The sequence below is a fragment of the Conger conger genome, chromosome 9 (assembly GCF_963514075.1).
Source record: "Conger conger chromosome 9, fConCon1.1, whole genome shotgun sequence".
In the NCBI taxonomy this organism is placed as follows: Eukaryota; Metazoa; Chordata; class Actinopteri; order Anguilliformes; family Congridae; genus Conger; species Conger conger.
In genome coordinates, this window is record NC_083768.1 from 8,365,831 (window position 1) to 8,391,512 (window position 25,682).

General features: G+C 50.1%; 1 protein-coding gene across 3 annotated transcripts in view; it reads left to right on the top strand.

Annotated features, from left to right (window-relative positions):
- LOC133137169 (solute carrier family 12 member 7-like) overlaps positions 1 to 25,682 on the top strand; it is a 62,454-nt gene that overhangs the window by 16,692 nt on the left and 20,080 nt on the right. For all 3 annotated transcript variants that reach the window (XM_061255254.1, XM_061255255.1, XM_061255256.1), the window contains exons 2-7: positions 17,476 to 17,570; positions 17,895 to 18,026; positions 22,106 to 22,252; positions 23,090 to 23,144; positions 24,936 to 25,066; positions 25,339 to 25,580. In XM_061255254.1, coding sequence (XP_061111238.1) covers positions 17,476 to 17,570; positions 17,895 to 18,026; positions 22,106 to 22,252; positions 23,090 to 23,144; positions 24,936 to 25,066; positions 25,339 to 25,580 — 802 coding nt within the window. The remainder of the gene's footprint in view (positions 1 to 17,475; positions 17,571 to 17,894; positions 18,027 to 22,105; positions 22,253 to 23,089; positions 23,145 to 24,935; positions 25,067 to 25,338; positions 25,581 to 25,682) is intronic.

The following is a 25,682-nucleotide window of genomic DNA, read 5'->3' on the forward strand; positions in this document are numbered from 1 at the left end:
GAGCCGGTGAAACACGAGGAGAGCTTTCTTCATCTCCTCTGGGATCCCGACCGGAGATCAGAAATCTCCGGCGAGATCAGAAACCAGACAGGGTGTTCTCGGAGGGGGGCGGGGTGGGTTATGGCAGACTGTTTTTCCCCTCTGCTGAGATGATGCGCAGCCCTGCCAAAAACAGGACTGACCGTCCCGTCTGAGGGTTCTGTTCCGGTGGACACGTCCGACAGGACGCTCGGAATTCACAGCGGGGCGCTGATAGAGGGGGATGACATCGCAGTGCATTGTTGTTTCCGTTTATATTTTATTCGTATTTTTATTTGGCCTTAACGAGAAGCCGAGCAGAGATTGCGATCTCTTTTTGTCAAGGGGCGTCCGATGTAAAATCGCGAAGACAAAATGGAACCTGAAATAATACCGTTTCACCCCTCAGTTGTGTCTGTACGGTCACGCTAGGACTCGGAACCGTGCTGTCCTCTCAGGTCCTCTTCTCACTTGCTCCTGCGTTAGATCTGCACTTGGTTGTACGTCGCTCTGGATGAGAGCGTCTGCTAAATGCCTTGTTATGTAATGTAATGTAATGTAGACGTGTTACATACGTGCTGTAGGTATTAATGCAGTTCTGTCACACCTGACTCTGCTGTTTACTGACGTGTTCTGGCACCACCATCGGGCCCTTAGGCTTTCCTCTGCCTCTTTCCGCTGTGTGCCAGCGAGCCTGTTCTTCCTCTTCTGCAGCCAGCCCTACGCGCCGCCACCAGCCACACGTGTAACAGGAAGTCTGGCTGGCACCAGGCGCTCCCCAGAAGCCAATGTTTTCATTTCGCTCTCGTGTCACGAGTTCCGTACGTCGTTCACACCACTTGAACCGCTCAGATTCAGCTGCGCGCCCAAATCGTTGAATCATTCCAGTTCATTGAGACTGGATCTACAAAACCTTTTAGCGCGTGCGGAAATAACAGCACGAGCAAAGATTGGGGCGAAACCAATACCACGGCCAATCGTTGGTCATGTTATTGGTTTTGTATGTACTAAACGTTTTGACAAATCAGGCCTTGCTGGACGGTGCTGGACCCAGCAATCCCCAAAATGGGGATGGGACGGTGACCCTCAACCACAGTACAGTTTACACACAGAGAACAGGGGCCCCACACAGGGATGGGACAGTGACCCTCAACCACAGTCCAGTTTACACACTGTAAACAGGGGCCACATATCCAGTCAGACGTCAGTGGAATGATGCAATCTCTGGACAGAAAGGAGAATGGCGGAGAACGTGTCTCCAGTGATGAAGTTTGGCATTTCGTCGGCAAATTGAGGAGGAGTGTGTTAAACATTTGGCAGATTAAGGAGGAGTGTGTTAAACATTTGGCAGATTAAGGAGGAGTGTGTTAAACATTAGCAGCTGCTCCACTCAGGCCGGGTGATGGGAATGATGGGATCACTGTGGCATATCTGAGGGACTCCTGACGACGTAACGGGCCAAAGAAGAAGGGCCTTAACGCCTTGAAGCTCAGCTCTTACTCAAATATTTGAATTTCTCACTCTGCGTACATTGTTGTAATCACTTTGCCTTTCGCAGTCTGCCCGTCTCCGTTGCCCGGAGGGTTGGACGTCTGTTCTCCTTTGTGATATGACCTCGCTTTATCTGCACTTTCAAACGCTATGGCTGTCTGAATAGAGGCGAACGCTGTCTGTTGAATGTTCGGGGGCAGTGACCGGATTTCTGTGGTTCTGGCTCTGTGTCTCAGCCCACTGGGTTTGAAATGAAACCTGAGGAAATGCGAGCTTAAAATGCAGACATTCAGCTTTAATTATCGGCTCAAATGAAATTACTGTGCGCTGCGTTTTAACCTCATGTTCATGATTTAATTTCACTGTCACTGAGCTTTTGAAGGGCAGTGTGCATGTTTACTTGTAAATGCAAGTTAATATTTACATGTTCTATGGCCTGTGTGTTTTAGAAATGTTTAACTTCCCTGGATATTTTTATGTGTATTGCATGGCATAATTACCTGTTCAGCAATTGTACTTTCAACCATAGGCCTGTGACATCATCAGCAAGAGACTTGGGTATAGTACTCAACTCTGTAGTACTGTATGTGGGATTCATAATGACATCTTGACACACATTTTTACATTTTACAATCCCCACCAGATTGATTCCTACAATCCCCACCAGATTGATTCCTACAATCAGTGCCGGATTGATTCCTACAATCAGCACCTGATTGATTCCTACAATCAGTGCCGGATTGATTCCTACAATCACCGCCTGATTGATTCCTACAATCACCGCCTGATTGATTCCTACAATCCCCACCGGATTGATTCCTACAATCAGCGCCGTTGACGTGACAGGAGTCATTTTCCCTTTTCCCTAAAGATCCCAAATTGAGGAAATTGTGGGTGAAACTATGCAGGGCTGTGAAGTTTTGTTGGCTAAAACTTTGACACTGCTCTTTGTATTATTATAATCACTTACTGAGTTGGCTCCTTTTCTACATGTACATACAAGAGATGGTAAAAATGTATTGTGTCTGCTAGGTTAATTTTAACCAATTCTGTTGTAACTAAGTAACTTGGTAACATTTTCTCAGTTGGAAGTATCAGTGAAGTCGTAGTGTTGATTAACTCACACGGCCTCTTTGTGAAGTTACTGTATAACACATTGTCACTGTAAAAGACCAGAGGGCCACCCTCCTCGAGACTCAGGTTTACTGTAGAATGAGGAGGAGCCTCTGTTCAGGAAACTGAAAACAAAAATGAATATGGCCAAACTTTTATAGTTGAAGCAGAGCTGCCGTTTACCAGTGTGGAAAACACTGCTGTTCACTTTGCCAATTCCAATGAGAGCCGGTTAATTCTGTACTTAGTACTGGTAATTATTTTATAAAAATGTGTGGCCCTGATGTGTCATTATTGATGAATGGAACAGGTTTGAGGTGCTGCAACCCCAGAAATGTAAGTTTAGTATTTTGCGTTGGCATAGGCCTGGCATGCATTTTCACATAGCCAAGCACATGTGCCATAAAGTACCGTTTTCCTCACGCCTTGACTGAAGGAAATGCAGTCATTATATGCTTTATATGCCCTACCCCCACGGTCAGCAATCACAATGCAATGACAGGCCATTTAACCGACACTAAAGTGTACCACCTACTCCTCAGTTTGCCTAAAAGCTAAATGGTATCTGACACCGTATCAAGCCTGAAAACCTCCAGTGTTTCTGCCTCCAGTGCCTGTCCTGGCAGCTGTTCCCCTGATTGGGCAGAGATGTATCTCACCTGGAGCGCGTGCAATGGGGAAACGTTTCGCGGCGGTGTCTGTGTTCGACCGCACGTTTCCTCCCAGCGATGCACAGCGTTTTGCAGCAGGCTTTGAGGTGTGTTCGCTCCCGTTTGGAGGGTGTGTCCGGGCCCAATGAATAATGGCGTAGACCTATGCTTTCAACGAAGCGTGAAGAACGTACAGAATGGCCTTCTCAGACGCCGTAGGAGCAGCTCCTGTCCGTCAGTCCGCCCCCGGTTTGCAGCGGGGGATGCTCAACGCTCCATCGTTAAGTAAACATTTCACTACGCTTCATCAGGGCTGAACGTGACCCTGCTGTGTGGGGTTTAAATCGCTCCTGATTCCTGGGGCAGCCCTAGTGGCCTGGAGGACCATCTGCTGCTCTCTGCAGCACCAGGACCAGCGGCATTCCTGCAGGAAGCACCAGAATGCTGTTTGCTTAAATGAGGTGGCTTCATTCTTGTGACGCCACGCCCCGAGTCCTGTCGTCTGTCCTGGGGCCGTGTCTCTTCCTTCCTTTCTTTCTTTCTTTCTTTCTCTGCTCCCAGCTGATTGGCTGACCTCCTGGCAGCTGTGCCATGTGACCGTGTTCCTGGGGTTTCGGGTTCTCACACCTACGGCTGGCTCAGCCCCTGTGTGTCGGGGAAGTGGTGAAAACTAGCTCTCTCGCTCCAATCCCGTCTTCTACTCTTGTCCCATACTGTGGAAAACATTTTACTTCCTAGTTGGATCATAAAGGAGGTGAAGGTGTGAAAGTATCAAAATGCTCAGACGAAATCCACACAAATTATGAAACAGTTTAAACAAATTTAACACAAATTTAAACGAGCGGTCATTAGCGTAACTTTGACGTCACGACGATACGGCCACTCGAATATCCGCCTTCAGAACGGCCCACCTTGTAGCCGGAACCAATCCAAGCGCTTGGCACAGACGGCGTTAAGATTGTCGGAGCTAGCCAGCCAATCAGAACAGAGGTTAATTGATATCAATGAGCCTTAAAGACACAGTCATTAAAACGGCCTGTTCTTGGTAAAGCTCATGTAAAACATGGACATGTAAAACTTAATGGAGGTTATTTATGGTATTAAAACCAGGATATCAGGACCTGAAATGAAACCCTGGAAAAATACATGATACGGCTTTAACCTCCAAAGAATGCTGTCAGAAATGCTGAAAAGGGCGATGCCCCTCTGGGATTGGTCAGCGCGTGTCGAGGAAGGGTAATTCGAGCCAATCGCACCTGAACCTGCAGGACCTCTCACCTGCATTCTTCCCGGTCGCCTGAGCAAGGTCACGGGGGCCTCGGGTCTCTGTTTGTTCTGCGACTGCAGGTCAGATGTCAGCAGCGCGTGGTTTTCTGTGTTCACACGGCTGCCGGGGGAACCTCTCTCCCCTGCGCTCAGCGGAGAGAAAGCGTTTGACATCAGCCCAAGCAAATACTCATTTATTCGGTTATGCATTTGCTCACCGTGTCGGTGGTTTGTTACGGTAATGAACACGTTTCAGCCTTTCGGGAGTGGGACGTACTTTCCGTTACGTTACATTACTGTTATTCAGCCGACGCTTTTATCCAAAGCGACTTACAGTTGATTAGATTCCCCCCCCCCACCCCCAATGTGGAGTTAAGGGCCTCGCTCAAGGGCCCCAACAGCTGCACTGATCTTGTTGCGGCTACACCGGGGCTTGAACCACCGACCTTCCGGATCCCAGTCATGCACTGGGCTGTGGGCTGCCATACTCTTCTTAACTCGATAGAGTCCCGACAGCATGATTAAGATGGCTCATTAGCCGACTAATTGTTCCCTTGTCGCAGTGTGCGGGTCATTAGTGTGGATTTGCGTCGGCGGCTAGATCTTGGACCGCGTCCATTTCCTGTGCCCGCGTGTGATTGAGGTCACGCCGCGCTCAGTCAGGTTCGGGGGCATGACTTGGCAGCTTTTCATATCTCTCCAGCTCTTACACCGTTGCGTTTAGGACTGAAATGTTTTTTATTTTCTTTGTATGGAAATTAATATTTATTGTATTAAAAATGATATTTAGTATAGGTTAAATGTGTGTGTGTGTGTGTGTGTGAGAGTGTGTGAGAGAGTGTGAGAGAGTGTGAGAGAGTGTGAGAGAGTGTGAGAGAGTGTGAGAGAGTGTGAGAGAGTGTGAGAGAGTGTGAGAGTGTGTGAGTGTGTGTGAGTGTGTGTGAGTGTGTGTGAGTGTGTGTGAGTGTGTGTGAGAGTGTGTGAGAGTGTGTGAGAGTGTGTGAGAGTGTGTGAGAGTGTGTGAGAGTGTGTGAGAGTGTGTGAGAGTGTGTCTGTGTCTGTGAGAGAGTGTGAGAGAGTGTGAGAGAGTGTGTGAGTGTGTGAGAGTGAGTGTGTGAGGAGTCCACTGTGCGCTGCGTTTTAAAGCGCTGCTAAAAGGGGAAACTGCAGGCTGCTGATCGTGTGTGTCGCGGTGGTTAGAGCGGAGTTGTTTTTTTTAAGGTTTTCGGAGCGTGTGATTTCCCTGAGGGCTGTCAGCTGGAGCGCCACTTCCCGTTTCCTGCCCTCTGACCCCTGTGACGTCACCGCTCCGCTCCTGTAGGTCAGCGCTGGCAGTGTGCGGCGTGAGATAACCGCGAGGCGCTGATCCGGCTGGCACGTGGATTCGTTTGGCCTCTACTGTTTGTAAAAATGTTCTTTAGAATTTAGAATTATTAGAATGGCTGTTTTACTAACAGTCCCTGCCATGAAGGTTTCTGAAAGGTCATGATGCAGGGGGGATTTCTCTTTCTCTTTTTCTCTCTTTTACTCACTCTCTTTTCTTCTCTCGCTCTGTCTCTGTCTCTCTGTCTCTTTTTCTCTCTTTCACTCACTCTCTTTTCCTCTCTCGCTCTGTCTCTGTCTCTCTTTCTCTTTTTCTCTCACTCACTCTCTTTTCTCTCTCTCTCTCTCTCTCTCTCTCTCTCTCTCTCTCTCTCTCTCTCTCTCTCTCTCTCTCTCTCTCTCTCTCTCTCTCTCTCTCTCTCTCTCTCTCTCTCTCTCTCTCTCTCTCTCTCTCTCTCTCTCTCTCTCTCTCTCTCTCTCTCTCTCTCTCTCTCTCTCTCTCTCTCTCTCTCTCTCTCGTGTGAAGAAACGGTCCTGGCCCAGGAGAGCCGCAGGGTGTGCTGGCTTTCGTTGTTACTCAGCGCTGAATCAATCAATTAAAGCAGCTAATTACACAGTTGTCTCACCTGGTTTCTTGGGTGTGAACTGCTTGCTGATATTCAGGCGAAAGCAGGAACCAGCTGGCCAGGAGGGAGGACCGCTGGTCTGGTGGAGGAGGGAGGACCGCTGGTCTGGGGGAGGAGGGAGGACCGCTGGTCTGGTGGAGGAGGGAGGACCGCTGGTCTGGGGGAGGAGGGAGGACCACTGGTCTGGTGGAGGAGGGTGGACCGCTGGTCTGGTGGAGGAGGGAGGGAGGACCGCTGGTCTGGGGGAGGAGGCAGGGCCGCTGGTCTGGTGGAGGAGGGAGGACCGCTGGTCTGGTGGAGGAGGGAGGACCGCTGGTCTGGTGGAGGAGGGAGGACCGCTGGTCTGGTGGAGGAGGGAGGACCGCTGGTCTGGGGGAGGAGGGTAGACCGCTGGTCTGGTGGAGGAGGGAGGGAGGACCGCTGGTCTGGTGGAGGAGGGAGGACCGCTGGTCTGGTGGAGGAGGGTGGACCGCTGGTCTGGTGGAGGAGGGAGGACCGCTGGTCTGGTGGAGGAGGGTGTTTGTGATGCAGTGGCCTGTTCTGGAAATAGACTCAGGGAAACCGTATCCCGTCTGCTGCTCTCAGGACGGGATCGTCTCGCGCCCGTGAGCGTTTAATGTGCACTGCTGTTCGATCACATCGATCCGGCCCAACCGTCAGAAGAGCCGGGTGTGTGTGTGTGTGTGTGTGTGTGTGTGTGTGTGTGCGCGCGTCTGTCTGTCTGTGTGTGTGTGTGTGTGTGTGTGTGTGTGTGCGCGCGTCTGTCTGTCTGTGTGTGTGTGTGTGTGTGTGTGTGTGTGTGCGCGCGTGTGTGCGCGTGTGTGTGTCTGTCTGTCTGTCTGTCTGTCTGTCTGTCTGTCTGTGCTTTTGTGCATGTGTATGAGTGTCTGCGTGCATATGAATGAACAGTTATTTGGCTGACACTTTTATTCAAAGTGACTTACAGTTGATTTGACTAAGCAGGGGACTACCCCCCCCCCCACTTGGTGGCGATAGAGAACGGATGCCCCCTGTCCTGCTGTAATCTCCCCCGTTGAGCTTCTCCTCCTGTTGTCCCATTCCTTCCCGTCCCAGAGGAAGTACAGTAACGGCGCCTGGGTCCAGCTCACGCCTCTGTGTGTGTGTGTGTGTGTGTGTCTGGATCCTCCTCGCTGTTTTTAAACTGGCCAAAATGGACCTGCGTCGACTTCCTGCAAGAGGAACGTGCGTTATTTTCTAAACTGGTAATAGAGTGCATATCGAAGAATAGAATGTAATTGAAATGGAATAATAATATAAAAATAAAAGTGATGTGTAGTTTTCCAGCATGCGGTATTACACGGTGTGTGTTAGAAACGTTATCGTTGATCGGAGCGCACAGACTGTCTGATGGCGCCACCTACTGGAGAGATTGGGAACTGCGTCTCCTCGCTGCTGATCTTAGCACCTGTGTGAGATGCGTGGGGTTTTTTGGGTGTGTGCTTCTATGTGAGGATGTGTGGTCTTTCATTGTTCCAGTTATGAAACATCATAGTCTCGTGCTCAGAGCCAAGGCCATGAGTGTGTACTGTACTGTACTGTAATCAGGTGATTACTCTATGACAGAATGGAGTCGGTTTCCAGCGCTGTTGATACAGTGACCCTCCGCTGTGCAGGGGAAGCCGTGATCACGTGACCGTCCGTCATGTGAACCGGCGTGATGGCCTTCTGAGTTCACGCGCGTCTGTCACTCTGCGGTTGAAAATAATACAACCGTCAGCGTTTGCTTAGCCTTCAACTTCAGCGTTCACCATCTGTTTAGATTTAATCTGCTATTCATCAGTTTTGATTTTTTTCAGTTTGACAAGGTTATGGTGCCTTTTATTTAGTGGATATAGCAGGTATAAATTAGGATGAAGGTTGTGAATTAAATGAATTCTTGGCCTTGGGGCAGCCTGTCGTCTAGTAGGTAAGGAACATGACTGACCTGGAAGGTTCAACCCTGCTGTGGCCCTTAACCCTGCATTGCTCCAGGGGAGGATTGTCTCCGGCTTAGTCTAATCAACTGTACGTTGCTTTGGATAGCATCAGCTAAATGGCAAATTATTTTTTATTGTATATATGTAGATGTATGAGGACAATCGCCTTGTGTGCTCTACACACGCGGATAGTCATCGTATCGGGATTTGAGGACTGTGATTTCAATTTGAGGAATGTGATTTGAATTTGAGGAATGTGATTTGATGCAGCTGTAGGTTTTCGAGAGCTGTGTATGCCCTCCGAGGCGAGATGAGCTGTGTATGCCCTCCGAGGCGAGATGAGCTGTGTATGCCCTCCGAGGCGAGATGAGCTGTGTATGCCCTCCGAGGCGAGATGTTTATTAATAACTCTGCTTACCCTCCTGTACAGAACTGCTGCATCTGCACGCTCTCATTCACATGCTGAGTGACAGAACTACTCGGAGTGAATACTGTGTGTGTGTGTGTGCGCGCGCGTGTGTGTGTGCCTGTGCATGTGCATGTGTGTGTGCGTGTGTGTGTTTAAACAGTCCCAGCTTCTTGAAGCACAGTGCCTTAAAGAACACAACACTGAGGCACGGTCATGCACTTCAGAGCAGGAAGGTCTGGGGTTCGAATCCCAGCCTGGGCCTTTCTGTGTGGAGTGTGCATGTTCTCCCTGTGTCTGTGTGGAGTGTGCATGTTCTCCCTGTGTCTGTGTGGAGTCTGCAGGTTCTCCCCGTGTCTGTGTGGAGTGTGCATGTTCTCCCCGTGTCTGTCTGGAGTCTGTGTGTTCTCCCCGTGTCTGTGTGGAGTCTGCATGTTCTCCCCGTGTCTGTGTGGAGTCTGCATGTTCTCCCCGTGTCTGTGTGGAGTCTGCATGTTCTCCCCGTGTCTGTGTGGAGTCTGCATGTTCTCCCCGTGTCTGTGTGGAGTATGCGTGTTCTCCCCGTGTCTGTGTGGAGTCTGCGTGTTCTCCCCGTGTCTGTGTGGGTTTCCTCCCACAGTCCAAACATATACAGGTCAGGCTACAGGTGGATTAAGAAGATGTTGCTGTAAATGAGCAGGTGTGCTAGGTGAGCCTAACCTGTATAAATAATGGCTAAATCATTGTTCTTTAATTGTGTATGCACAGGACCCCTGTATACACACCGCTGTGCAGCCTGTCATTAAGAGATTAAGACCCGGCTCATGTCTGCAGAATGGATGAGTGTAATGTGAGACGTGTGCCCTCTTAATCCCCAGGGGCTGCGTGCGACCTGCTCTGCTTTTCACTCAGGTGTCCCAGCCTGGGCGGCCACTGGAATAAACATCACTATATATATATATATATATATATATCATTGTAGATCATATTTAATGAGATTTTATTTTCATTAGTACAGCGGTAGAGTTGATTAGAACACTCCCGTGAGCTCCGTTATTGACTTTAGAGTGTTAACGATCCATTTCCGTGGTTACGGTTTTGCGTTCTCATAGGAGCCAGTGGAGAGCGCTCCGGCTCTGTGCTGCAGTCTGTGCTGGTGGATACAGGAGGCAGGAGCGCTGTGATTGAACAGGGCCGGATACAGGAGGCAGGAGCGCTGTGATTGAACTCTGGGAGCACGTGCAGTAGACCCTGTGAGCGTGTGCAGTAGACTGTGGGCGTGTGCAGTAGACCCTGTGAGCGTGTGCAGTAGACCCTGTGAGCGTGTGCAGTACACTCTGTGTGCGTGTGCAGTAGACTCTGTGTGCGTGTGCAGTACACTCTGTGTGCGTGTGCAGTAGACCCTGTGAGTGTGTGCAGTAGACCCTGTGAGTGTGTGCAGTAGACTCTGGGAGCGTGTGCAGTAGACCCTGTGAGCGTGTGCAGTAGACTCTGTGAGCGTGTGCAGTAGACTCTGGGGGCGTGTGCAGTAGACTCTGTGAGCACGTGCAGTAGACTCTGTGAGCGTGTGCAGTAGACCATGTGAGCGTGTGCAGTAGACTCTGTGAGCGTGTGCAGTAGACCCTGGGAGCGTGTGCAGTAGACCCTGTGTGTGTGTGCAGTAGACCATGTGAGCGTGTGCAGTAGACTCTGTGAGCGTGTGCAGTAGACTCTGAGTGTGTGCAGTAGACCCTGTGAGCGTGTGCAGTAGACTCTGTGAGCGTGTGCAGTAGACCGTCTTCCTGTTAGAAGCATCAGAGGGAGGTGTGGGGTTAAAGTCAGTAGGCCTCATCCATTAAACATTAGTCACCTTCTTCTGCCTTTGTTCTTAATAAAAAGTCCCAGCAAAACAAAGCAGCCTGGTGTTCATGAAACATGCCCTAGCCCTCGATCGTATGCGTGTCCTCGGTGCGTTGATGATTAATGCAGGTCCTCTTCAGGGTCGTGAAACGTCAGTCATTCATCGCTCTCCGCGGGCGTGTCCGCGTGTCGTACGCACTGTCCCTCAAGACGCGCTGTCTCCCCAAGGCACAGTCAGCCAGGCGATTTAACGTCAAACATTTAACATTAACATTAGCATTGCTAAGTGGTGTGTTTGGCTGTGGGCTTGCGAGTCATTCTAGATCATTATCAGTCATCGTAAAAGGTCGTTATCGTAAAACTAAGGTGCAAAGTTTATGAGGGAACAAAAAAAAAGCAAAAAAAAAACGTTATCATAAACTTCAATGGAAATGAATAAAAATAAATGAAGGGATAATTGAGGGACATTCACGCGGCAGTTAATGTAAGCGGTAAAAGAGGTCGAGAGGCGGTCAGTTATTGAATTTCACCGCATAATGTACCCCTAAATGCCCTGAGGGGGCTGGAGAATACGCCCGGTGAGCAGATACAACGCGGGTGGGTGTGTTCTGGAATGTGGATGTGGATTTCCATAGGTTCCCGTTCATGGCCGTCTCTTTCTTTGTGTGTGGCGTCGAGGCTGAAGTGGTGTTACGCTCTGCGTGTGCTTGTAGCTCTGTTGCTCCCGGAGCCTGTGTGGGCGGCCTGTAGCGTTGTGGTTAAGGTACATGACTGGGACAGGCAAGGTCGGTGGTTCGATCCCCGGTGTAGCCACAATACGATCCGCACAGCCGTTGGGCCCTTGAGCAAGGCCCTTAACCCTGCATTGCTCCAGGGGAGGATCGTCTCCTGCTTAGTCTAATCAACTGTACGTCGCTCTGGATAAGAGCGTCTGCCAAATGCCATTAATGTAGTGTAGTGTAGTGTAATGTAATGTGTGTGAGTCGCTGTGTGAGTACTGCCCCCCAGTGGGGCTGCGTTAGAGGCGTGAGGCGCTATACTGGAGGTGTGAGGTCACATCAGCGCCTGTCATCACTACAGAGAGCGATGCGTGGCGGTGAGGAGGCGGCCATGTTCTGTGCTGAGTAGTGTTGAGGAGCCCCTCTGGGGAGGGAGAAAGGGGGCTGGCCGTTTGTAGGAGAGGTGAGGGGGGACAGGGGACAGGGCACAGGGCACAGGGGAGAGAGAGAGAGGGAGAGTGTCCTTTCTCATTGATTTCCCCTGTGATTAAACTCATGGCTCACTGGGCAGCCAGGGCGTGTTTACTGTCAGACTATCTGAACGAGGAGTCCTTCTGTGTGTGAGCGTTAAGAGAGTGTGTGTCTGTGTCTGTATCTGTGTCTGTGTGTGTCTGTGCATGGCGCCGTTAGTGTGTGTGCTCATTGGCGCTTTGTGTAAGTACCAACCTGAGGGTGTGTGTACCTGTGAGCTGTGTGAGTCACTGTGTTTGTCTGTTTACAGAGCGTCTCTGTGTGACTGTGTGTTGGTCTACTTCTGTAGTGATGAGTTGGTATCTGTGTGTGTGAAAGAGAAAGGGCACTGTGTGTGTGTGAGTGTGTGTGTGTGTGTGAGTGTGAGTGTGTATATGCGTATGTGTGTGTGTGTGTGTGTGTGTGTGTGTATATGCGTGTGTATATGCGTGTGTGTGTGTGTGTGTGTGTGTGTGTATAGACGTATGTGTGTGTGTGTATATGCGTGTGTGTGTGTGTATATGTGTGTGTGTGTGTGTGTGTGTGTATATGCGTGTGTGTGTGTATATGTGTGTGTGTATATGTGTGTGTGTGTGTGTGTGTGTGTGAGAGTGTGTATATGCGTGTGTGTGTGTGTGTGTGTGTGAGTGTGTATATGCGTGTGTGTGTGTGTCTGAGTGTGTATATGGGTGTGTGTGTGTGTGTGTGTGTTAGTGTGTATATGCGTGTGTGTGTGTGTGTGTGTGTCTGAGTGTGTATATGGGTGTGTGTGTGAGTGTGTTTATGCGTGTGTGTGTGTGTGTGTGTGTGTGTGTGTGTGTGTCTGTCTGAGTGTGTATATGGGTGTGTGTGTGCGTGTGTTTATGCGTGTGTGTGTGTGTGTGTGTGTGAGTGTGTGCGTGTGTGCTCTCGTGGCGAGGTGAGTGGCCGTAGCTCCTCCCCTCACGCCCCCCCCCCACCCCCCACCCCCCCTCGGCGTGCGGCTCAGATCAGGATCAGGGGCTGGAGCTCAGTGTGACGGTGACTTCTCCTCTGAGCACAGCTCCCACAGACCTCCTCTCCTCCTCTCTCTGCCATGGAGCCCGGGGGAGCCTCGCCCCGGCCCGGTGAGTGGACCCCCGCACCCACCTCCCCCCTGCTGGGGGCTGCTCTGGGGGCTGTGGGCAGGACTGGGCTGGGGGCGCCTCCGCTGGTCTGGAGGTGCTGTGTGACAGGCTAATTACTGCTTTATTTTCTGTGTTTGTGGGCTTGTGTCTGTGCACGCATTTGTATGTGTGTGTGTTCTGTGCATTGGTGTGTATGCTTGAGTGTGTGTCTGTGTCTGTGTCTGTGTGAGAGTGTGTGTGAGAGTGTGTGTGAGAGTGTGTGTGTGAGTGTGTGTGTGTGTGTGTGTGTGTGTGTGAGTGTGTGTGTGAGTGTGTGTGTGAGTGTGTGTGTGAGTGTGTGTGTGAGTGTGTGTGTGAGTGTGTGTGAGTGTGTGTGAGTGTGTGTGTGAGAGTGTGTGAGAGTGTGTGTGAGTGTGTGCGCAATTTGCTACCACAGCTTAAACCCTATAAATAGCACCTTGGACATTATTCAGCCGATTCACTCCTTTAACTTACGGCTTATGGCAGCAGGATATGTCAGTGATTTGGACTCAGGTAATGGTGCATTTCAGGGTATATCAGATATCAGTGGTTTGGACACAGGTAACTGCGTTTCAGGGTATGTCAGTGGTTTGGACACAGGTTATGCTGCGTTTCGGGGTATTTCAGTGGTTTGGACACAGGTAACTGCGTTTCAGGGTATATCAGTGGTTTGGACTCAAGTAACGCTGAGTTTCAGGGTATGTCAATGGTTTGGACACAGGTAACTGCGTTTCAGGGTATGTCAATGGTTTGGACACAGGTAACTGCGTTTCAGGGTATATCAGTGGTTTGGACACAGGTAAAGCTGCGTTTCAGGGTATATCAGTGGTTTCGACGCAGGTAAATGGTGTGTGTGTGTGTTTTTTTGTACAACCAATGTGTCGCTATGCGAGACTTGTGGAAACTCAGAGCAGATCATTTCAGGGGTCAGCTGAAACACAGAGGATCTGGCAGTGTGTGTCTGTGTGTGTCTGTGTGTGTGTGATCTGGCAGTGTGTCTGTGTGTGATCTGGCAGTGTGTCTGTGTCTGTGTCTGTGTCTGTGTCTGTGTCTGTGTCTGTGTCTGTGTCTGTGTCTGTGTCTGTGTGTGTGTGTGTGTGTGTGTGTGAGAGATCTGCCAGTGTGTGTGAGTGTGAGTGTGTGTGTGTGTGTGTGTGTGAGAGAGATCTGGCAGTGGTTGCGTTTTTCTGATCGCTGTTCCGTGAACTGGCCGTTGTGAAAATCACAGCGCACTTTGGGGAGGTGTAGTGCAGCAGACTCGGGGTACGACACGCACTCTCTCCCGCTACACGCTCCCAGCGCTGCGTATGTCAGCGTTCGCTCAGTCTCTCCCAGAGGGGCTGGTGCAGAAGGGCTCCTGGCTCGCTCAGTCTCTCCCAGAGGGGCTGGTGCAGAGGGGCTCCTGGCTCGCTCAGTCTGGCCCAGAGGGGCTGGTGCAGAGGGGCTCCTGGCTTGCTCAGTCTCTCCCAGAGGGGCTGGTGCAGAGAGACTCCTGGTCCTGGAGGTAGTACTGTGGGTGTGGGCCCTGGGGCTAAAACTCTACCTGCGTCTGCACCGTGCTGCTCGTCTGCTCCGCTAGGACCTTCACAAAAAACCTGCTCTCTGTCCGCTCCGATGATAACGTTTCAAAAGATTATTTCATTCCTACAGTGAAAATCATATAAATTACTCATATTCTTGTCTCCTTTAGTTTATCTGGTGATGACCAGGATTTATATGGAATAGTTTTTATTAATTTAACACGTATAGCCTGAAGACATTTAAAATCGATGTGCATTGCTATGTTCAGCATATGGATATTAAGATTCTGCTTGTTTATGAAAATAAAGAAAATGGTGAACTGCTTTCCTGGGCCCTGTTTCATGAAGCAGGAAGTTGGCCGGATAAGTGCACCGACTAAAACCCAGAACCCTGACTTCCTAACCCTGTTTTTGTGAAATACCCGCACTGGTCTTGAAACTACCTGAAAGCTGCAGTATTAGACCCCGGTTTGAGCGTCGTCGACGGACTCTTTGTGATGTCTTCAGCCGTTTCCGGAAAGTTCCAGGAGTTTCGGGACATGTCTGCAGGCAGACTGCAGACGCTGGGAAGGAAGAGCCGGTTTGGCCTCTGCTCGGGACGTTAAGTCTGCTTCCTGTCTGCTGAAACAGAGGGCAAATGTTGCCTGAAGTCGTGAAGCTGTCAGCAGTTCTCCCGCTGCTTACGTACGGTGCTCATCAGCCCCTCGTTTGTGTGTGCGTGCTTTACGTCTGCTCCGAGAGTCATTTTACACTGCCGGTCCAAAGCTGCAAACCTTGCGCATTGAATCCGAAACATTCTGCCGTAAGCTAATTTTTTTTTCTTTTCCCCCTGACTATATTTTAAGGAAGTGCAATATATTGACTTTTAAACAAACTAAAAAAGAAAAGTTTGACGCTGCATGTTAAGTTCATAATTCTGCAATTCTGTGAGGTGGGAACCTGGTGACGGAAGCAGCTGGTTCCACATACTCCATTGGGCTTCTGGGTGGATTTTAGGATCATTGCACTTTTGTCCCCGTAGATTACATGGGGCGGTTGGCTCATTGAGCCAATGTCCGAGGTGCTCTTGAGAGAACTGTGCATACCCTTGCTTTGGGTCTCGTAGATTCACTTCGCCTGTATAATGATCTTATTATTTTGTATAATCAGATAGAATGCATTAGTCATTTTAACCCTGAGGAGAGCAGTTTTTTCCTTGGAATGTTATTTTTTTCAGCGTTCTAGAACTCTTCAGCTCTCAGTCTCCAGCAGTGATTGTGACGTCACATTAGAATGTTCAGTTGAGAACGTTCTGATCACACGTATTTGTGATCTCACAGGGTTAATGCGTTTTCTGCGCACCGAGTGCTCTGCCCTCTGTCAAACCCTTCCTGTCCTCCGCTCTGCGGGACTTTTGTTTCTTCTCCGGGGGAACCCCCCTGTGCTGACTGCGTTGAGGGCTTACAGAGGAATGCCGGGAATTCCAGGTATTCGTCCCAGGCAGCGCTCCGACCGCCCTGCTCATCTCAGCCTGGGAAAAACAGACCGAGCCGGCTGCCTTCCCCTGCTGCGCGTGCGCGCCTCCATAAAACATCGCGTTTCTTCTTTCTCATTTCAGATTCAGTATATTCAGATTTAATCGACCCTGGCTTGAGCCCATCCCCCATGGTGGATCTGATCTCCCTCCCTTCATGGTTTCTGGATCAATAACGCATTAGCAGCGGTGCGGGGCATTTAGGTCGCGTGGCGTTTTCTCCCCAGTCATACGTCACCCGTACGCTCTGTTGGGCCTGGACCAGGACCAGGGGCTCCAGTCATACGTCACCCGTACGCTCTGTTGGGCCTGGACCAGGACCAGGGGCTCCAGTCATACGTCACCCGTACGCTCTCGGGGACGTGGGGTTGGACCAGGGGAAGAGTGCGGTGTGCACACGTCCAGACTGGCGTTATTTTTTATCTCTCCCTTTTATCTTCTGTCCACATTAGACGGTTGACCCTCGAGGGTAAATCTGTTTCTCTCAAGAGTTCCTGAAAGGGTCATGGTCTGACAAGATATCGTACTGTTAGGGTTTTCACCAATAGGCCTTCATCGAACTGAAGCTTGACATCACCGTCCTCTGTCTTGGAAATTAAACCCCGGGGAAAGCGTTTGGTTGGACGTCCACAGCAGTTATGTAATGCATAACGTTTATGTAACGCATGTATAACGTTTACGTTGCGCGTTTCTCTGCAGCCCATGCTTGGCCGGTCAAAGTGAAAGGGTCTGCTGAACCCTGCGTCTCTCAGTACTCGTGTTCTCCTCCCCTGCGGGGTGAAAAACCTCCCTCACGTCATCCCTGTGCACACGTGCACGCGCACGGTCCCTTCACGTGCACTCTTTCACATTGTCATGTACTGCAATATTGACAGGTTGCACTTAATGCGAATTTGTCATTTTCGATTTAGAGAAATAGGTTGTGATCTGTTTTTCATGGTTGTGAACAGAGGTGGGGAAGCAAGGGCCGTATCCAGTTCTTAATATCTTAATTATCCCTGACATTTATGCCGTCTGACGTCTTCTTGATAAGTGTGTGAATGACAGCTGTGTCCCTATAGGAAGCCTCTATAGGGGCGACATGGCTCAGGCAGTAAGAGCAGTCGTCTGGCAGTCGGAGGGTTGCCGGTTCGATCCCCCGCCCGGGCTGTGTCGAAGTGTCCCTGAGCAAGACACCCAACCCCCAAATGCTACCATTTACCTTGTACTGTGATCTCATCTGACTGAACCAGTGCTGGTGTGCAGCCAGTTAGCCCATTTAGCCAGGGTAACTGGTGGAAACACAAACCTGGAGAGACACACACACACACACACACACACACACACACACACACATACACACACCAGCCCTCCAGGACGGGAGTCGCCTGTCCCGGGCTGTAAGGTCCCGTGTGCTGGTGGCGTTGTCCTGACGGTCTCTTCTTCTGTGGTTCTGCAGGAGATGGCATCCCGAAAGAGGACAGCCCGTTCATCAACAACACGGACGGAGACAAAGGGAACTTCTACGATGGCAAGAACATGGCTCTCTTTGAGGTACGCTTTAGCATTCCTGTCTGTCTGTCTGGCAGGGCAGCAGAGATTAATGTAGCTTTTCCGTTCATTTTTTGTTTGCCGTGTTGCAAGTCAGGGCTGCCCGACGCTGTTCCATGTAGTGTTTATTTTATGTAAACTCTAATTTGGCGCACCTAATTCTACTAATTAGCAGCTCAATGAGATCTCCAGCTGTTGAATGAGGTGTGCTTTGTTAGCGTTGGAGTGCCTTGTTACAGGAGCTTAGCTTGTCGGTCCTCCTGGAGTTAAAGCCCTTTTCTCCTTCCGCGAGGTTCACGTGTTGAATACTTAACTCTGTGTCCACAGGAGGAGATGGACAGCAACCCGATGGTGTCCTCGCTGCTCAACAAGCTGGCCAACTACACCAACCTCACGCAGGGCGTCATCGAGCACGAGGAGGCCGAGAACGAGGAGGGCGCCAAGAAGATGACCGTCCAGGTAGGGCAGGAGGGCCCCGGGCCACGCCCGTCACGCTTCCCCCGCGATGAAAACCTTACTGGAGCCAGAATCTAAACCAATAATAATAATAACAACTCCCTGCGTTTATATATCGCTTTTCTGATGATATCTACACAGTGAAGAGGGGGGAAACTCACCTCAAACACCACCAATGTGTGACGCCCGCCTGGGTGATGCAACGGGCAGCCATTTTGTGTGTTGGATGCTCCCCACTCACCAGCTGAGGTGGAGAGGGAGAGAACAGCTATTTAGCTGATTCAATCAGGGGATGATTAGGGTGGCTGGTTGAGAGAGTCAGGTATGGAATGTAGCCAGGACCCCTACTCTTTTTGCGATGAGCGTCGTGGGATGTTTAATGACCAGAGTTAGTCAGGCCTTGGTTTACGTCTCTTCTGAAAGTCTGGCAAAATTGCTTGTTCCTCCCAGCCTTTATGACCATGCATGATGCCATGCATGTTTAACCACTGGACCCGTGTTGCAGACGGGGGGAAAAAAAACAACACGTGTGCTTCACATGTCCTGTGGATGACACGCACACGTGTTCCCCTGCGGTTCCCTGTGTGTGCTGGTGCGTGATGGATCAATAGGATCTATTGTTTTGATCCTCTGTGGGGGGAAAAAACATCCCTCCATGCTACAGGGCTGTACATCTCCAGCAACAGGGTTGGGCAGCCCTGCTCTAGCGGATGAATGAGGTGTTGCTTTGTTAGGGTTAGAGTGAAAACCTACAGGATGGTAGACCTCCAGGAACAGGGTTGGGCAGCCCTGCTCTAGCTGTTGAATGAGGTGTGCTTTGTTAGGGTCGGAGTGAATTCCTACAGGATGGTAGACCTCCAGGAACAGGGTTGGGCAGCCCTGCTCTAGCTGTTGAATGAGGTGTGCTTTGTTAGGGTTGGAGTGAAAACCTACAGGATGGTAGACCTCCAGGAACAGGGTTGGGCAGCCCTTTTCCTAGTCGCTCCCTAAATGAAATTTCTCCACTTGCATAATTTTTGGCGGTTAATTGCAGTGCCCTCAGCAGCTTTGTCTTTCACTTTCTGAGAGTACTTCTGCGACAGACACAACTTCACACAGCTTGTGATCCCAATATCTTTTTTTTGTATTTCTTTAGTATTTCTTCCAGAGGGCGGTAAACTGCATTCCTGTCACTGCCATCCCGGCTCCTGTTTTGGAGCTGCATCTGACCCCTTGTTTCATGGCTGTCTTCACTGGTCAATGCTTCTTATTGAAAAGTACCCCAGTACTGCGTTAGCCCTGTGCCCCATATGGACCCAGAGCATACTGGATGCACAGTTATAGTTAAGGTATTCTGAAGAATAAAATTGTGTACCTCAGGTATGCTTCGTCATGCTATAATTTCACACGGACAGCCTGACCACAAGGCCACAGTAACCACGGACACCGACACGTACGCAGCCGAGCGGAGACGGTGCGGTCCGATCTGATTGGCTGTAGGTGGCGGGGTTACATTTTTGGGGACGTCCTGAGAGCGGGGAGGCCAGTCCAGGTTGTTTCAGCCCTGCTCACGGAACACATGGGTCAGCTGACACATTAGGCCCGTGCACAGCTGGAGTGCGCCTCGCCGGGAGATTCCAGACCGCTTCGGGACACGGTGGGTATTCAGCGTATGCCTTATGCGCTGCAACGAGCTTCAACATTTACATTTTTAGGTTCAGGGAGTTCAGCTCTCAGGGAGGATTTTGGACATTTTTGTCCTCCTCAGATGGATTTTCTGATTCAGAATCCCGAATTCCTTTGTGGAAATATCCGCAGCAGGAGGTTTTTTTTGGATGTTTTGCGCTGTTGGCGTTTTAACCGCTGCGCACGCCGCTGGACACATCAAGGCAGCTTTCCACAAACGCTCGACGGACATTCCACCGGAATGCCCGTCGGTTTCCCTCTCCTCCACGACGAAAGGCTGGAATCGACCTACACGTAAAAAAAAAAATAATAATAATAAATTTTTTTTTTTTTTTTTTTTTTTTCTCAAAGAATTGTCCTCATCCATCAGGGACTGCTCTTCCCCTGTTCTCATTACCCGTAGCATCGTACATCACCGTGATGATGATGGTGGTGATGACGGACGGTTTCCGCGGCCGAGCGGATCGATCGGCCTCGCGACTCTGCGCCGGGCGACCCGCTCAAACCCGCGCGGTCGCCGGGGGAAACGGGAGACGGCGGCGGTCTCCATTTCTGATGCGTGTGCGAGTGTGAAGGGCGTCGCTTCCCTGAGCTCCTGAGCAACGCTGACGCATGGGGGAGAGAGATGAGCCGGGCTGCTGGGGCCAGGACCCGTCCTCTGTCACCGAACTGCCACTGCGTAGATGTGCTATACGCTCACAGATACTCAGCTGCTGCATAGATATTCTATACGCTCACAGATACTCTGCCACTGTGTAGATATTCTATACGCTCACAGATACTCTGCCACTGCGTAGATGTTCTATACGCTCACAGATACTCAGCTGCTGTGTAGATATTCTATACGCTCACAGATACTCTGCCACTGTGTAGATATTCTATACGCTCACAGATACTCAGCTGCTGTGCAGATATTCTATACGCTCACAGATACTCAGCTGCTGTGTAGATATTCTATACACTCACAATTACTCAGCCAGAGTTTCATGGGGAGGAAAGCTTAGCTCCTGCTTTGCTACTTTAGGTCATCTGTGCTCAGAGACAGTGGGCCTGTCGATTGGTTGGTTGTGAGGCTGGTTCAGTCACAGTGTTTATGAGGGGTTTTGTGAATGAAATTCTGTGAAAAGCATTTGTATCATCGTTTATAAGCCCGGTATGCTTATGAGCGCACGGTAATTATGGTTCTTTATTCTGAAAACACACTGCCACGATGTCAGGACATTATGAAGCGGTGGACTTCATAGATATTCTATACACTCACAGATACTCAGCCGCTTTGTAGATATTCTATACGCTCACAGATACTCAGCCGCTTTGTAGATATTCTATACGCTCACAGATACTCAGCTGCTGTGTGGATATTCTATACACTCACAGATACTCAGCCCCTTCATACAGTGACAGAGCGAGGGAGGTCTATGGGGAGGAAACGTCTACCAGTTCCCTACTGTCAGTTGTCTGTGCTTGTCGGTTTAGACCGAGTGAACGGATCTATCAATCGATTGTGAGGCTGGGACAATCACAGTGTTTGTTGGTGCTCTGGTTTGGTGAAAAGCCTTTGCATCGTTGCGTATACGCATTTTGATGAACTCTCTTAATGCTTATAAGTGCTAGTATTGTTGGTTGTTTATTCTGAAAAGTACGATTTGGAATGGGTCCGCTGTGGATATTAGCTACACCTGCCAATAACATGTTGACTGGTTTTGCTGTGTTTGTTTAACAGATGCGCTTGCTACACTAACGGCATACCGTCTATATTTTACTTGTGATGAGGGAATGAGGTGTCTCAAAACACAAAACTGCTGTATACGCTTGGTGACTGGTTTGAACAACTGTTTTTATTTTTTATTTTATTTTTTTTTAATGGAGAGAACTTTGAATCCTGATTGGCTCCAACAAATCAGTGATTGACAGCTGACTGTAGCTCCTCCTTATTACAGTGTCCCTGAACCCCCATTCTCTCATCTCTACATTTTATGATGAAATCGGCCGGATTATTACTGGACAAGGTTTAGCATCTGGATGAGAACCACCACAGGAACACTCTCCACCGCCTTCCTGTCTCAGTCCCTGCTTCATAAGCATCTCGCCTGACTCCATTTCCCCCTTATGCTGTTTTGTGCAGGTCTCTGTGGTGTTAAACAGTGTTTTAAGCTCTTAAACCCCAACAGTCTGTAGTCTTAATCTCAAAGACCAACCATATAGTTCTTGTATATTTTGTTATATATATACACTGTGCGGAAACCTACAGTACCATGGACCTTCAAACATGAAATAATATTTTTGAAAATATTTTCCAAATGTTTTTGTCAACCTAGGCAGTTAAGGTATGTCAAAATTAAATGTTTTCTCTGTGGGGTCTGGAGGTCCGTGTGGGTTTTGAGCGAGCCCTGTCTTCTCTGTGCCCCCTCACACAGAGTCCACAGATGGGCACGTTCATCGGGGTCTACCTCCCGTGCATGCAGAACATCCTGGGGGTCATCCTCTTCCTGCGTCTCACCTGGATCGTGGGCACGGCGGGAATTCTGGAGTCCTTCGCCATCGTCTTCATGTGCTGCGCTTGCGTAAGTCAAACCTGGTTGGCATGTTTTTTTTGTTGTTGTTGTTTTTGTCTGTCAGTGCGATTAAAAGCATGCATCTCCCACTGCAGACGGAGATCACTGCTTATTTCCCCTTTAGCTTTCCGGGGCATATCTGATGGGCTAATAATGAGCCTGATATCCATTACAAATCAGCGTAGACGAGCCTAACGAAGGGCTTAGCCCGTTAGCCCGAGTCTCTGTAGAGGTTCTGAGCTGCTGCTAATTGGTCTTAATCCAGATTTCCCTCGCTCCGACCTCACAGGGGCGAGTGAAGGTTACTCTGCCATAGATACGGAGGGGGAGGGGATCTTTTATTTTTGGAAGTGCAGCAGCCCAAGGGCACAGTCAACACGCTATGCGCCATGCGCCGATGCCACGACCTGACGTTGACTGATGCGATGTGCACGGACTCCTCTCTCCTGGGAGGAAACTCATTTAACTACGGATTTCACAGCCCCTCTGAAAACTCTGATAATGTCAAATCTGTTTTCTGTATTCCTATCAAGCTTATGTATGCTTATGTGTCCATATCAAGCTTGGTCATAGGAACATGCTCCTCACTGAATCATAGAGCGGGTTTACATTACGGCTGTTCTCTCTGAATCATTGAGCGGGTTTACATTACAGCCATTTGGCTGACACTTTGGCTGGGACTTACAGTTGATTACACTAAGCAGGGGTCAATGTGGGGGTAAGGGCCTTGCTCAAGGGCCCAACAGCTGTGGCTACACTGGGGCTTGAACCACCAACCTTCCAGGTCCCCAGTCAACTACCTAGACAGAAACTGCTGTTTTGACTGAAGTATGTGTTTCTCCTCAGACTATGCTGACGGCTATATCGATGAGTGCCATCGCTACAAACGGTGTGGTACCAGGTACGCCTGTTCATCCACCGCACACCCCGCACTCACTCTGAGCTCCTGTCCGATTGCTGTTGTTGTAAAATGTTAGCATGGCAGCTTAAACTCTTGTGTCTCTGTAATGGGGAGGCCTTTTCAGTGTCATAGAGGTCTAACCTCAATTTATTTGACAAAGTGCAGGTCAATGTTTATTTTAAACCACAGCATTGTACATTTATTTGGTCCAAACGCTGGTGCCCAAACCCAAACTCTTGTACGGTTTGTGTTTATTGGCGCTTGTTTAGGCTTTGGGTTGTGACTGATGGGGCTTTGGGTTGTGATGGATGGGGGTTTGGGTTGTGATGGATGGGGGTTTGGGTTGTGATTGATGGGATTTGGGTTGTGATGGATGGGGGTTTGGGTTGTGATGGATGGGGTTTGGGTTGTGATTGATGGGATTTGGGTTGTGATGGATGGGGGTTTGGGTTGTGATGGATGGGGGTTTGGGTTGTGATGGATGGGGTTTTGGGTTGTGATTGATGGGATTTGGGTTGTGATGGATGGGGGTTTGGGTTGTGATTGATGGGATTTGGGTTGTGATGGATGGGGGTTTGGGTTGTGATGGATGGGGGTTTGGGTTGTGATTGATGGGGTTTGGGTTGTGATGGATGGGGGTTTGGGTTGTGATGGATGGGGTTTGGGTTGTGATGGATGGGGGTTTGGGTTGTGATGGATGGGGGTTTGGGTTGTGATGGATGGGATTTGGGTTGTGATGGATGGGGATTTGGGTTGTGATGGATGGGGTTTGGGTTGTGATGGATGGGATTTTGGTTGTGATGGATGGGGGTTTGGGTTGTGATGGATGGGGGTTTGGGTTGTGATGGATGGGGTTTTGGTTGTGATGGATGGGGGTTTGGGTTGTGATGGATGGGTGATGGATGGGTTTTGGGTTGTGATGGATGGGTTTTGGGTTGTGACGGATGGGTTTTGGGTTGTGACGGATGGGGGTTTGGGTTGTGATTGATGGGATTTGGGTTGTGATGGATGGGGGTTTGGGTTGTGATGGATGGGGGTTTGGGTTGTGATTGATGGGATTTGGGTTGTGATGGATGGGGGTTTGGGTTGTGATGGATGGGGGTTTTGGTTGTGATGGATGGGGTTTTGGTTGTGATGGATGGGGGTTTGGGTTGTGATGGATGGGGGTTTGGGTTGTGATGGATGGGGGTTTGGGTTGTGATTGATGGGGGTTTGGGTTGTGATGGATGGGGGTTTGGGTTGTGATGGATGGGGGTTTGGGTTGTGATGGATGGGGGTTTTGGTTGTGATGGATGGGGTTTTGGTTGTGATGGATGGGGTTTTGGTTGTGATGGATGGGGGTTTGGGTTGTGATGGATGGGGTTTGGGTTGTGATGGATGGGGGTTTGGGTTGTGATGGATGGGGGTTTGGGTTGTGATGGATGGGTGATGGATGGGTTTTGGGTTGTGATGGATGGGTTTTGGGTTGTGACGGATGGGTTTTGGGTTGTGAAGGATGGGTTTTGGGTTGTGACGGATGGGTTTTGGGTTGTGACGGATGGGTTTTGGGTTGTGACGGATGGGTTTTGGGTTGTGATGGATGGGGTTTGGGTTGTGATGGATGGGGGTTTGGGTTGTGATGGATGGGGTTTGGGTTGTGACGGATGGGGTTTTCGCCCTGTCGCGGGTGAGCAAATGGATAGTCAGGTCTGGAACCGCTTGGCGGTGTGGTTTGGTGTGACCAGGGCGTCTCTGTGGTGTGGTTTGGTGTGACCGTGGTGCTCTAAACGGGGCGTCTCTCTTCCCTCCCAGCCGGCGGCTCGTACTACATGATCTCGCGCTCCCTGGGGCCGGAGTTCGGCGGGGCCGTGGGGCTGTGCTTCTACCTGGGGACCACGTTCGCCGGGTCCATGTACATCCTGGGCACCATCGAGATCCTGCTGGTGAGCCCCTCCTCCGCCGGGATGTCACCCACTTTCAACCTAGAATCACATTTCAGTTTTTTAACTTTCATTTAATTTATATCTTTCACTTATTTCTGTGACAATCAGACTGATTATGATGTGAACCAAAATGTCATTATTAGTTACTGAAATGATAATTTCTTCACGTCTGCTCAAAATGGAAGCCGAAATGACGGTATTTTAATGCGTGCCGTTAACGCGTCCCGTCCGGTGTTTCCCCGTCCCGTTTGTCCCGGCGGGGTTTTCTCCAGACGTACATCGTGCCGAACGGCGCCATCTTCAGGGCGGAGCGGAAGCAGGACGAGCTGGCGGCCATGTTGAATAACATGCGCGTGTACGGCACCTGCTGCCTGGCGCTCATGGCCCTGGTGGTGTTCGTGGGGGTGAAGTACGTCAACAAGCTGGCGCTGGTCTTCCTGGCCTGCGTGGTGCTGTCCATCATGGCCATCTACGCCGGCGTGATCAAGACCGCCTTCGACCCGCCCGACTTCCCGTGAGTCCGCCCCGCTGGAGTCCGCCGTGACGGCTTGTCATCTGCTCCGCTCACGAGCGTTCTGTCAACCTTTGGGGCTTGTGTGCCTGTTATTTTAAACCA